General features: G+C 53.1%; 1 protein-coding gene across 1 annotated transcript in view; it reads left to right on the top strand.

The window, feature by feature from the left end:
• The window catches only part of igsf11 (immunoglobulin superfamily member 11), a 46907-nt gene extending 33016 nt beyond the window's left edge, over positions 1–13891 (top strand). Inside the window, exons 2-7 of the mRNA XM_037459067.2 lie at positions 6901–7064; positions 10466–10673; positions 10767–10922; positions 11940–12062; positions 12187–12334; positions 13025–13891. Coding sequence (XP_037314964.2) covers positions 6901–7064; positions 10466–10673; positions 10767–10922; positions 11940–12062; positions 12187–12334; positions 13025–13592 — 1367 coding nt within the window. The 3' untranslated portion in view covers positions 13593–13891. The remainder of the gene's footprint in view (positions 1–6900; positions 7065–10465; positions 10674–10766; positions 10923–11939; positions 12063–12186; positions 12335–13024) is intronic.
• The last annotated feature ends 387 nt before the right edge of the window (positions 13892–14278 follow it).

Genomic DNA, 14278 nt, shown 5'->3' with positions numbered 1-14278 from the left:
TTCTCATTTCACTCCCTGAAATGACGTTATGTCACTTTACAGTGCGGAGCGGGTCTGGAGAGGGAGAGAATCGCTCACGATTTGAGGAACTGGCCGTTTCCTCCCCCTCGCAGCACTGGACACACTGGTGTGTGTGTGTGTGTTCTATCGATGACAGTTGCACCCAGTTGCACTCCGCTGGGTTTACAGTGTGTTACAGCGCGGTGTCTGCCTAACATTTTCTTATAGAAATATGAAATATTGCAGCGTTGGCTCTCGTACTGTTCGTACACAAGACCCGCAGCTACATAGGAGCACGGACGCACACACACACACACACACACACACACACACACACACACAGTGAGTCCACCTCCGAGGCTCACAACCAGCTCGCCGCCTGTCAGTCAGTCAGGCCCTGGGGGGGGGTCTCGGGGACGCTCGCACACAAAAAAAGACGTGCAGGAAAGATCAATTGGCTTGCGTTTATCGAGCAACATACTCCTCCCCCGCACCCCCCCCCCCTCCCCTCAAACACACTATCACCCCCCCCCCCTCCAGGCGCACCACAAAGTCTCTGACCTGCCCCTCGACAGCAGATGCTCTGACGGTATTGATTTTCTCATATTAACTCAGGCTCCATGCAAAGCCTGTGGCAGGGGAGGGGGTAGGGGGGGCTGGGGGAGGAGGAGGAGGAAGAGGAAGAGGAGATGGGAGGAGGGAGAGGAAGGGCGCTGGTACTGTGCACAAAACTCAAATAGATTCACACGGCAGGTGATTTTTATTTTGCCATTTTACCAACTTGTTTTTCTTCCCTACCTGTACTGACGGATGGGGGGGATGGAGGGGGGTGGGGGGGGGTCTCAGTCCATTGTGCACGAAGGTGTGTCTCTTCCGTCGATACCCCCCGAAGCCACGATCGGCTTCCTGTGGGCGTTTCAACTAAAGAAGCAGCGTAGCAGGATGGAACGTGCGCCCTGATACACGCGCAGATCCTACAAACCCCCCCCCCCCCGTAATGCAAAAGTTCTTTGGTCGATATTCCGGTCAGAAAAACGACGTAGTGTTCTGTCACAATGGAATGATTGATAATGATGTCATGGTAAGGTCATTACATCATCAGGTCAACTGAAATATATAGAGACTCCACCTGAGAACGGTTTAGCTGTAGACCCAGTTCTGACCTAAAGGGCCAGGAGGTCGTATTGGGGCGGGGGGGGGGGGGGCAAAGTGGGTCCCACGTGCGGCTCCTCGCTCCTCAGCTGCGCCTCCCTCCCTCCCTCCTCGTCTCTTTTCGCACCCCCCTTCTTTTCCCCCTCCGCCACGCACGCACTTTCATTTTCACTCCATACTCCCCCCCCCCCCCCCCTTCCCTCTTTGTGGCGGAGGAACAGGAAGGCGTATTTGCCCGCCATATGGCGGTGCCAGGGGCGTCCGGAGCAGATGTGCTCGGCATCGGGGGCTCCGCTCTGTCGAGCACGTGGTTAGACACACACACACACACACACACACACACACACACACAGATGCTTAAAGCGACGCCTGTTACCGAGGAAGAGGTCACTGCATTATCTAACTCCCAGAGTGAAGCCACTGTGGCGGGGGGGGGCCCTGAGGTACAGAGTTGAGTAGAAGTGTACGTCCTGGTTTATTGGGTTTTTACATTTGAGTGACGGGCGGCTAAGCGGCTCAAAAAGGAGCCGCCTCTGAAGTTCGCCTTGAGACGGCCGACTCAGCGTGTTTGTGTTGATTTTTTTTTGGCGAGCTGTTTTTTGCTGAATAGTAGAAGGTGTGCGTGTGTTACACTGATGTAAAGTTTTTCTCTGAATGAAACGCTGTGTACATTTAAACCAGTGTGCAGAATTCGCTGGTTTGCTGAGCCAGCGTTTTGACCCACATCAGACATCCAAAATCCAGAATTAGCTCGAAAGCATCAACCGACGCTGGTCAACGCCTCCTGTGGGAACCACAGATGCGCCTTATTCTGGTGGTTGTACAGTAGTTGAGACGTGAATCAAAGGCAGGTAACGAGCGATTGATGACGCTGACGATCTGCACATGTTGCCACTGGGTGTCCTTTCTTCTCCAAATAACAACGCGCATCAGTCAGAGCAGCTGTTTGCTACCAGATCACTAACCTTTCTGACACTAGGGCGGAGTGTGTGTGTGTGTGTGTGTGTGTGTGTGTGCGTGCGAGACAGCTGGTCAGTCAATGAGTTGTCAGTCGTTTCAAATATAGCTCAATCTGACGAGCTCTAATCCCACATATAGAGCGTGTATGCGTGTGGGAACAGATTTTGTTTGGGTCGGATCTCGGGGTTTGTTTTTGCATCGTGATGAGTCATTTGCGGAGCGGGGGGTCAAACCACATGAAGATGGAGCCAAAAAGAGAGGGACTAAGAATACGTTTAACTCCTTGTTTGAGTTTAAACTGGACATTGACTTCACATCGATTCAAACGCACCCGTGTTTGCTGCGTTATTTACTAAAATGCAGGTTCTGCTCATCATGCAATCCTAGCAAAATCCTCACAAAGAGAAAAGTACAGTTTTCTGGTAGGCTTTCTAGTATTTATTATTGAGTAAATATACATCATGTCTCAAGAACAAGAGCGACAGAATGAGTGAGGACGGATAGAAGGACAATGATAAAGAATAGTAAGACGACTAAAGCAGCAGAGGGCAACCTCTGCCTATTAGCTCGTTGCTAACTACGCGCCTGCAGACAGGGCTACCTGCGGCTAGATGCTAAGGGCTAAGGGTGCTGGTTCCAGGAATAGTCTTCTAGTAGAATGTGCCGAGGCTCCGGCCGGCTGACTGAGGGCCGGATTGGAGACGGGCCTCGAACTAGAGGTGTAGGCACATGGCGTGATGGTTACGTCCTTTCCCTCCTAAAAGGAGCCCCTCCCGCCAGGACCGAAACAAGGAGAGAGGAAACAAGCAAACAGAGAGTTTCTTTTGGGAAACCCAGGTCCTGGTCCTCAGCTGTCCTTTGAAACGACACGTCGAGCAAACATGTGCTTGCACTTTGAAAAACAGCGTGTCTTTTCTTTTGCCGTGTGAGCAGGCAGCGGAGCGACGTTGTGTATTTGCCATTTGCGTGTACTCCACTGAAGTTGGTACTTGATGTTTTTTACGGACACAGTGTGTGTGTGTGTCCGGGGCTGCATGCGCGCAGAGCCATCTGCTTGCTGCTCTAGCGTCAGTCTTGCAATGCCCAGGCTTATCTGTGCACCAAAGGGCAGTGGCCTACTTTAACCTTCTGCTCGCACCGTGGCGTTGTTGTTGTTGTTTTTTTGGGTTCATCACCCGGTGGCCTGTTCACGGTGACTCTCTTTGTGTTACGCGTTGCACTTCTAAACCCGTTTCCGGGTGAAACACATACAGAGAGCGTTTCGTACAACTTTGACCACAGGATGGTGGTCAGCTGCCCGGATACTCGTGTGATGGGAAAGTGAAAGCACCACAGAGGGTTCTTTGACTGATGCCTTGATATCTCCGCGTGCGTGACAGCTATGCTACCCGGCGTTTGTGTGTCCGTGTGGGGGGCCACGAAAGGGGGGGGGGGTCTAGTGTTTGTAGCTGCGATGCATTGGGAGGGCGGTAAGCCGGGCTGGTCGGACTCGGCACAGTTTAGAGGAGAGCATTAGGCCGTGTAGGCGAGTCAGTGGTCCCTGTAAGGGAGTTGGCTGTCGTTGCTAATGGGTCAGCTAGGAAGGGCGGGGCAGGGGGGGGGATGAGAAGGAGGATGAGCGAGAGGTTTTCTTTCTCTTTCATGAGGTGAGGGTTTTGCCGGGGCGGACGGAGGAGGAGAAAACAAGGGGTGAGGAACCGAAGGAAAGGAGGGATCAAGTCACCACTGATCTGAATCCAAAGCTTGGTTTTTCGGTACTTGCTTGCTTGTGAAATATGAATGAGGACCTTTTATAATACGCCCCCTCTGGAAAACAGGCCTGTCCTAACGGCTTAGATGTAGAATCAAGAACATGGCAAGTAGAAGGGCGCCATAGTTTGCCCCAGAAGCTCAAAGGAAGTGATTGACTATCTGGAGTCAATGCTAAGCTAGCAGCAGGTTTCCATGGGTCGCCGCGGAGCAGCTGGGTACCAAAAACGTACCACCTGACCTCCGGGGCCCCACCCATCCATCGGCTCCTGGGGCTCCTTTTGTGGATTCACTTTCACCGCAGAAGGTTGAAGCGCCACAAGGCCTTCGCCGAATGGCATCCGAGCCCAAAGGGAGATTGCAAGAGGACGAGAGGATTAAAACACGAAATGTGATCAGAGCGGCCAACTGTCACGCCGGGAGCAAGGGGGGGGGGGGGGGGGACGCACGATTTTATGCTCGATCTCTTTCTCTTCTTGCCCTCACTCCTTTGGAGGCCTCACGCTCTCTCTCCAAAGTTTGCTGGCTCGCTCGGAGGCGGCCGAATGCCACGGAAAACGCCGTTGGGGCTTAAAAAACAGGTGCAATTATTCAAAGTTCCCCCCGTTGCTGCTGTGGGGCTTTTACATCCGCGTCGGCCTTTGTTGAGCCGCCTTTCTTTTGTCTGACTTTTAGCGCCGTCGACTCACTGAAACAGGTGTATGCATGAAGTGTGTGTTTGTGTGTGTGTGTGTGTGTGTGTGTGTGTGTGTGGGGGGGGGGGGGGGGGTTGTGCGTCCCCGGCTGAATCCGTGCCAGCGGCTCCTCACATCGCAGCATCGGGGGCATCTGTTTGAAACTGGAATAAAAGTAAAGGCTATGAATAAAAGAGCCACATGAATAAAAAAAAAAACGCAGGATGCAAATGACTTGCCAAGCAGGGGTTGCCGAACGTGTGTGTGCGTGTGTGTGTGTGTGTGTGCGTGTGTGTGAGTGAGAGAATGAGAGACAGTGAGTGTTTAAGTGAAAGTGTTGCATCTCACCCCGCATCATGGCTGCACCTTAGCATGACGGAGTTAGCTCACACACACACACACACACACAGATTTTCATTGTCTCTAACGTGTGTGGTTTCTCATGCATTAATCAACAGTAGTTTTGACACTCGGCTCCTGAATGAGGAGAGAGAGGCTGTTTTTTTCTCTCCTTCGCTCCGCCGGCGCTGCCTGGGGTGACTTCATCAATTAGGCCCCCTCGGAAAAATCAAGCAGCATCCTTTCTCCTTTCCTTCATCCTCCTCTAGTTGTCTCCTCCCCTTTTCTCTACTTTTATTTATTTATTCCTCCCCCCCCCCACCACCACCACCGCGTATTGTTTCTTTCCCTTGATCTCTTCCCTTCCCCCTGCGTCACCCATCAACCCACTCGATGACTCGAACTATTATTGGCAAAAATAAAAGTAAGTACTAACAGTTCATTTCGATTGGGGGGCCTAATTGGGGCGAGCTGTCGAGCCGACTTCCACCCCCCCCGACCCCCCCAACCCCCTCCTACGTCCCCGCGTCTTAGATGCGCGACCGTAGCCCCGCGCGTGTGCAGAGGTTCCTTAATCCAGTGGTTTGAAATGAGCCCTCCAGCTGTTGTGGGCTTGAGAAACCGCTGCCCCCCCCCCCCCCCGCGCCCCGGAGGAGGCTTAGGGACGATAAGGAGCTCTTTTTATCTTCACTTTCCCTCCTCGCTCTTTCCTCCCGTATCTTTCTCTTCTTCCTCTGTCTCTCGCCCTCCTTTAAATCCAGCCCAACAGACTAAACACACTGACCTCGCGCTACAATCTCATTTTCCACACGGGCCCCTAAACCCCTCGTGCTAAACCCCTCCTGGTAAAGAGCATATAGGTGGACTGTGTGCGTAAAGTGAGCATTGTGTACACAGAGGATGAAAGAAGATCAGATTAGCGAGCCACGGCCCAACTTTACTCTCCTTTTATTCCAGCGGTTTCGTTGCGGCGTGCTGTAAATGCGACATGCGCTGACATCCCAAAGTGGAATTTGCCAGCCCTTTTTTTTTTATCCCACACCCCCCCCCCCCTCCCCCCTCGCGTCCGCTGCCTATCTCCGCCGCGCCAGCAGTGTTGTGTCTGCCGGCAGAAGGAAAGCGTGGGAGGGCTGCTGCAGGTTTTTCCTCGGACGCGCCGAGGAGGGAAGCAACAGGCAGTCTGTCGGCTACAAACACGTGTGATATCCAGCAGGAAAAGCATCCCGCGACTTGGTGAATAAGTGGGTACGCCGCGTGACGGATGGTTGGCGCTCGGACGTTGGGGTTTGACTGGTCACGTGCCACATTCAGTGACACGCTTGGTGGCTTTCCACCGTTGGGTTTGTGACTCTCGCAGGGCCCTGAATCCAATTTGAAAACACCGCGTCGGTGCCCACGATCCTCCTCGCCGTGGTCCGATAAGGGTCCTTCCCCACGGGAGCCGTCGGACATGGACACATGCTCGCGAAGCGGAGATCTAACTCGATTTAGGCTTTTAAAGTCTTTAGCCGGTCTAGAAATAGGACGCTGCGTGCGCATATTCATCTCTGTTACGGCCGACAGCTGAGTCGTCCGTGTGGTGGGGGTGGGTGGGGGGGGGAGACACTTCCCAGGACTTCGGTCTTCAGAGTTGTTTGCGTGCTGCTTTTGGAGCAAAGAGCAGCAGGTAGTTGTCACGTTCACTTGGACGCCGGCCTCGTTCCCAGGAGACGGCTTCCCGATCGAGCTATTGCGTATTTCCTGCGCTCCTTGGGCGGGCCTCGCTGCTGAGAGCCTGCTTCGGACGCCATGTTTGTTTTGCTGAAATGAAACAGAGACAGAAATGTGCATGGAGAGTCTCTGCTCATATACTCACCCCCCCCCCTCTTGAGTGTCCGTCCAATACGCCGCAGACAAGGACAACACTGCAAATATTGTAAGAAGGAATATGCATTTTCCATTTGTTTGGAACTGTAGAGCCCTACTCGCCCTCCCTGTTACCGGTGTCGCTGATCGCCAACCTCTTCCCCCCCCCCCCCCCCTGCAGCGTACGTGCGGGCGCTGGACGTGACGGTGTCCCAGAGCAGCGTCCAGGTGGCCCGGGGACAAGCGGCCGTGCTGCCCTGCTCCTTCACCACCAGCGCTGCCCTCAACAACCTGAACATCATCTGGATGGTGATCCCGCTGTCCAACGCCAACCAGCCAGAGCAGGTACAGAGCCCCAAAACTACCCGCCAGGAGGGGTCCGGGGGTGGGGGTGGGGGGGGGGGGGGGGGCGGTAGAAGTAGCAGCAGTTCCTAGAATTGTTAACCAGTAAGGGTTATGCACTGAGATGGACCGTATGCATGTAACTCATTCTCCGATGAACCGTTGCTGCTGGACGTCCGCGTGCTGCGTTCCCGGGACGCCGGCCGATCAGTCGAAGCAGGTACGAGCGGCTCGAGCTGCACCGCGGTGCGCTCGGACACCGCGGCAGAGAGGGGGCGGTTCAAGGTGCCGGGACATTTTCGCCCCCCCAATGCACAGGGGGGGGGGGACTGGTGCTGTTGTTTCCGGCTTCTGGTCGTTAAAGAGAAGCCCGGCTGACCTCAAACGTGTGTGTGTGTGTGTGTGTGTGTGTGTGTGTGTGTGTGCACCTGTGTCCTAAAATGTCCCGCTGTGCACATGGAACCTCTCTGTCCTGTGCCTCTGAGCGCACCTCTAGGAGGATATTAGTTATGACTTCATTAGTATATAGATGTAGTTGTAAGGTGCTCAAGGTGTGTGTGCGTAGTGCAACCTGAGCACAGCGATGTCATCTAGAGCCGTAGATCTTTTCCTTCCTTCCTTCCTTCCTCCCTCTCTCACTCTTCCCCCCCCCCCCCCCCCCCGCCCCTTTGCGGGACTTCTGCGATTCCATTTGAGTTGTTTAACGTGCAGCTGCCGGCCGTACAAGCTCACCTGCCTCGCTTCCCTTTGAACCCCGGCGCTGGTCGGCCGTCCAAATAATACAATCATCTTCTGCACTAATTACCGCTCACCCCACGACGGGCTCTGCATCGCAGCTGTTCTCACCACGCACAAACACACACACACACACACACATACACACACACACACACACAAACTGGCAGACAGACTGCTGGTACAAATGCAGTGTAGATCCACACGGAGGGCTTTTCGTACATTTACCGGCTTTGCATACACACACACACACACACACACACACACGCCTGCAAGTGTGAACACCGCTGTGGATGCCTCCGTGCACACTTACCAGCGCGAGGGCTCACGGCGACATGAACAGGCGTTTGGGGCCCTTGTTTCGCTGGATGAAAGCGCTGAAACGCGGAAGGCAAACGTTAACTTGTGCTCTCGCGCTGCACCTTTTTTGTCATTACATTAAAAAAAAAAAGTGAGCACGCGCTCAAATCCGTGGACGCATGAAAGTGACGAGGGGTTACTGATGCTTTCACTTGCCAGGTCGCTAAAGACCTCGCAGCCTTTAGTGGTTGGTTCCGCGTTGAAGACGACTGTGTGTCATCGTGTCCCTCTGTGCTGCGAGGTGTGAGAGGATCCAGACACACACACACACACACCTACACACACTAGCAATAGGCCGTGGTGTTATGTTTCTGAGCTGTTCATCCTCTCTGAACCGTTTGTGTTATTCAAGCTCCAATAAAAGCTTTCTGTTCACTCTCCCCTCGCACCACCTGTGAGACCGATTCTTTAAAGCGTTTTTTTTAGTTGACACGATTAAAACAGTTGATGCCTCACTCAGGAGACACTCCCTCAATGCGGAGAGCCGGGCGCACTTTATCTCGTCAGGGCCTCGCATGTTTGCAAATCCAATTTTTCTTTCGCGTTCGCTCTTCATTTCTCTCGCGTTTTTTGCCCCGAAAACCGTTTGTCGCGTCACGGACGGCATTCAGATCTGATACAATCTGGGACAACAATGGATTAAAGCTCCCTTTCCAGGAATTGGGTGTTCAACACTTCCGCCATGAACTCGTAGGACGTTCGGTGAATGGAGGTCAAGGAAAAGTCTGCGGTGCAGAAATGATGTCGACCCGTAATTGAGAACATCTGATTCAAATCTTCATCTGAAACAAGAAGTCTGCCAGATCGAATAGATGCTGCGTTCACACGTACCCTCGAATTCTGCCGATGCGAGCGCTTGGTTGAAAGAGGTCACCATCCCGTTGATCTGCTCCCACGTGCAGAACATTGTTCAGAACACGTGTCCGAGGAGACACCATTTGCACCTAATAGATGGACAACTGAGAGACAGTGCAAGTGTCCCATTTCTGAGGCCAAAAGGGGTCTTCAGATCATCAGAAGGATTCCTGTGTGTATCCACCTGTGTCTCAGGCTGTGTGTGTGTGTGTGTGTGTGTGTGGGTGGGGTTAGGGGTTTAGGGCATGCAGATTATGTTGTTAGGTCACCAGGAGTGTGCAGCCAGGTCACACCGGTGCCGTCTGTCAGAGGTGGAAGTAGAGCAGACAGCTGCAGACGGACACTGGAAACAAGACAGAAAACGAGTGAATTACACCTGAAAAAACGAGGCGGAAAAAAATCATCACAAACACTTTCCAAAAAATTGTCCCGTACACTGAAACACACGCACGCATTCGCACAGACGATGCGGTTACAGGCGCTCATCACAGCTGAGGAGCTGCCCATTCATCTGCACATAAGAGGACAAAGCGAGCGTACTGCTCTCAGGAAATCGCAGCCGCGCAATTTACAACCACAGTGGTACACACATCCCGATCACTCTCTCTCTCTCACACACACACACACGTATGAACACCCACACACACACACACACACACACACACACACACACGTGCACACTGGTGCCGCTTGTTTCCCTGACTGGGTCTTTGAACACTTCAATGAGGGCTCTTTTCACCAAGCTGAATGGTCCCTCTGATTCCCCACCGCGCTCTGTATGTGTGTGTGTGTGTGTGTGTGCGCGCGCGTGGAGCTGGTGCGTCTTGTGTGTGTGTGTGTGTGTGTGTTCGTGCGTTTGCGTGTGTCCTCTTCATCTTTTGTGTGGGCCCAGCTGAGGGGCGAGAGCTGTTTTGCATCCGGCTCACAAACGAGAGCCGCTCAGCCGGAGTTGGAGGCCCGAGACGCTTTTGAACATCCGTCGCTCTCTGATTGCGTTTTTTTTTTTTTTGGTGGAACCTTGAATTCAAATTGATTTCCTGCTACATCCCTTTAGTGCAGAAGTCGTCGTCCCTTTGCTCTCGTTTGATTCATCGGGTTGCAGTTTGTGTGTTTCCAAGTTAAAATGCTTTCAATTATGCATATCCATTTAGTGGATCCTTTTATCCGAAGAGTACCATGAAAGCACACTTTAGCATCTACCCAGTGAGCTAGAAACAACCACTCACAAATAAAATGTATTTTTATTCTCTTGTCCGTTTGTTTGTTTCCAGAGGACATAAAAGTGCGCCCTCCGTGTAGCGAGGCCTCCCTCTAGTGACAGATCTCTGCAACTGCAGTTAATCTCTCTTTTTCTTCAGCCACTAATGTCACTTTCTCCCAAATGAGTGTCCCACCTTCTGCGCGTCCGTAACCCTCTTTGTGTTTTTCTCCTCTCCGGGGGGGGGCCCCGTCAGGTGATCATTTACCAGGGCGGCCAGGTGTTCAGCCTCGCCAACCACCTCAACGGCCGCGTTGGCTTCCAGGCCACCATGCCGAGCACAAGTGCCTCCATCTTCATCAACAACACCCAGCTGTCCGACACGGGGACCTACCAGTGCCTGGTCAACAACCTCCCGGACAGAGGGGGGCGCAACATCGGCGTCATCGGGCTCACCGTGTTGGGTAAACCGAGCCTCTGCAGACCGATGGCGACCTGAATGCAACCGTCCTTGTTTGTGGTATTCCGTGTCTCACCGCCTTCTCTCCATCCGCCAGTGCCCCCCTCGGCGCCGGCGTGTCGAATCCAGGGCGCGCTGGACGTAGGCGGCGACATCATGCTGATGTGCAGCTCAGAGGAAGGCATTCCCACGCCGTCCTACTCCTGGGAGAAGCTGGACGCGCTGCCCAGGCTGCCGCACAACGCCATGCAAGGTATAACAGACAGGCTGGCGGTCGGAGTTCCCTTTTGCCCCACCTTCGCCGGTAAATCTCACAGACGTGGCTTCCACCATCGCCGCCCGCCACCTGTCATGTGCCCCGCCCAAACGCCCCTGCCCCCCCCGAGGCCCCGCCCTCCGCTGAACTTGTGATGGTGTGATTCTGTTTTTTGTGCTCGCTCTGTCATGCTGAATTCCGACTCGACCTCACTTCGGATTTAGCTACACCCGATATCAAACCATAACGGGAGCGGGATTATCCCAAATCGGGATTATCTGAGTCAGGATTATCCGAGTCAGGATTATCCGAGTCGGGATTATCCGAGTCGGGATTTGCGTTTTTCAGCATTGGAGAGCGCTGGTGTCGTGGACTCGCCTTCCCTGCCGTGCCGACTGCGCAGGCAGACAATCTTCATCATTTTACTTTTTTCCGCACACTACTGGTCTGTAAAAGGCTGATGTACGAAATAGTGACTTTGTTTAGACAGATGACCGCAATGCTCGGTATTGTGTTTTCTCACATGGCTTGAGAGGCAAATAATGACATTTGGTGTAACTGCAAATTCAGCAACAGTACAAATTGAATCTAAATCATGTCGCTTATAATTTTTATAAAAAAAGATGATAGTGAGGTATCATACTTACCCTTTACCCCAACTAAACCCTGTAAACAACATCAATTATTTGAGAGATATTCTATATTAAGTTATTTCAATGTAAGCTATTTAAGACAAACATTAACATTGTATTGTAACTGTGACTGATTCAATCTGTCCACGCTTCATTCGGGAAGCATCTCCACCTGGCTTAACCAACCCATGTCACTCTTACGACTCCGTGTGTGTCACATTTTCATCTCTCGCCTGAGGCCTTCCATCGGACCCCAGTAGTGTACCGACGATACAAAACTCACGACTCCACCCCATCGATCATTTGCCGATCCAGCATCAATGTTTTCACCGCATACTCGGTCTCCTCAATGAGCGGCTCACGTGTGTCTGTGTCCATCCAGACCAGATGCAGGGCACAGTAACGCTGAGGAACATCAGCACCAGCACCTCAGGACTCTACCAGTGCACCTCCAGCAACGCCATCGGCAAGAGCACCTGTCTGCTCAACCTGGAGGTCGTGGCACGTGAGTGGATCGAAAGCGAAGCGAAACCATCTCACTGTCTGACTTGGGAGAGAAGTCCCCTGTTAACCGCCCCCCCCCCCCCCCCCCCCTCCACCCCCCTCTGTCTCTCTCTCCGCCCCTGCAGCCCAGCCCCAGAGTGTGGGTCTGATAGCAGGAACCATCGCCACCGGGGGCTTGGCTGTCATCATCTGCTCCCTGTTGGTGGGGTTCACGCTCTTCTACTGGAAGAACAAGAACAAATACGACGAGGAGGAGATCCCCAACGAGATCAGGTTGGACTTTGGGTTGTTTGTGTGGTCGCCGACGCGACTTTCACAGGATGTGGGTCTTTGTCGTCTCTCTTCTCTGTTTCAAAAGGCGATAAGAGGCAGCCTGATATTTCCCACTCCAGAACGCTCAGTGGGTCCACGCAACAATCGCAAAGAGTTTAGTGAGAAAAAGAGTTAATTGGATTTAATGTTTGGAGAATTCAGCTTAATTTTATCTCCTGACGGCAAATGTTTTGCGTTGTCAGGGGCTAATTTGACTGTTCAAACAGCCTGTGAAGCTCCGCCATCTGATGAAATGAGCCACACTTTCTCCCCTCAATCACTTTGCAAATTTATTCTAAAGAGATCAGACTTCGGCTGATTGATATCTGCCTCTTTTTGGGCTTAATCCTGTATTCAATTTACACTCTGGCGGCTGTGTTTACCCCCAACAGCAAATCACAACCAATACCTTTTATCTCAGCCAGATTTATCAGGAGCCAAACTCATTTACCCCCAAAAATAGAATTAAGATTGTTTGAATCTTTTATGTTTATCCACATTTTTCTTGCTATAGTTTTATTTTACCAGTTACAGTGATTTTACATATTACAGAGTACAGAAAGCTCCATTCATTTCCGTATGTTAGTGGTGAGAATTTCCTCCTTCCACTGACCCGCCCCCCCCCCCCCCCCGTGTCTCCCTCCCCAACAGAGAAGACGACCTCCCTCCCAAGAGGTCGTCGTCGGTGAAAGCGTTCCACGCCGACGCCTCGTCCTCGGAGAACGACACGCTGACGTCCACCAACACCTACAACAGCCGCTACTGGCACAACCCCAAGCCCAGCTACGACACCAACTCCTACACGCGCTACAACGGGGACACCCGCCACGCCGTGTCCGCCGCCCACGCCCACGGGCAGGCCCAGAGCGCGGGCCACGGACACGGCCACGGCGCGGCCTCGGCGGCGCCGGGCTCCGGTCCGCTGTCCCGCCACGCGCCGCATCAGCCGCCGCCGCCGATGACGACGGCGTCGTTCGCCAACGGCGGCCACGCGCTGCCGCCGCCCAAGACTCTGGTGGTCACCACGAACTCGGCGCCGTCCCCGCCCGCCATGGGGCGCAGCAACGGCTCCGCGGGCCTCAAGCCGGGGGCGGTGGCGGCGGCGTCCGCGCGCGGGCAGCACACGCACTCCTTCGCGGTGAGCCAGGCCACGCTGGAGCGCATGGGGGCGGTGCCCGTCATGGTGCCGGCCCAGAGCAGAGCGGGCTCCCTGGTGTGAACCTTAAAACACCCGCCGGTTTTACTCGTTCAAGGGCAAGTCCCGGGGCGTATGTGGCGTGGACAACTTAATGATGAGGATGAATTTACAAAACCCGCCGCAGAGATGCTTCCTGCAACAACAACAACAACAACAACAACAAAACCCACTGGTTCCCCATCGCAGTTCGTCTTTGGATCATTGCGATGATTGTGGGCTTCCGTTTTGGACTCAAAGCAAGGCGGAGGGGGGGTGGGGGGGGGCCCTGTGGTCCCGGCGGGGTCTGGTCAGGGGAGAAGAGAGCTGTGATTTCCCCCCCCCTCAGAAGTGCATGTGTCTCTTGTTTTAGGATAACAAATTACATCCATATGATCTCTAATGATTTCTGTCATGATGATGAGTCGCTGAGGACGGAGAGTTGAATGTCAAAGCGCCTGTTGGGGAGTGAGCTAAGCTCGAGCTAACGAGCTAAGCTAGCAAGCTAAGCTAACGAGCTAAGCTAACGAGCTAAGTCACGTGTGAAATGGCCTTAGAAGCTTAAAGAGAGGGTTTTTGTTTTTTGTTTTTTTGGGTGCAATACATCTCATAGTACGCTTTACTTTATTGAAAGGAAACATTTTTAATGACCTTTTTGCACTTTTCACAGCAATTTTATATCAAAACTGCTGTCTTATGAAGAATAACTTAACATCCCCCACAGGTTAGCC

Source organism: Pungitius pungitius, chromosome 3, assembly GCF_949316345.1.
Source record: "Pungitius pungitius chromosome 3, fPunPun2.1, whole genome shotgun sequence".
In the NCBI taxonomy this organism is placed as follows: domain Eukaryota; kingdom Metazoa; phylum Chordata; class Actinopteri; order Perciformes; family Gasterosteidae; genus Pungitius; species Pungitius pungitius.
Note: the sequence above shows the minus strand (reverse complement) of the source record. Positions and strands in the feature narration are given on the sequence as shown.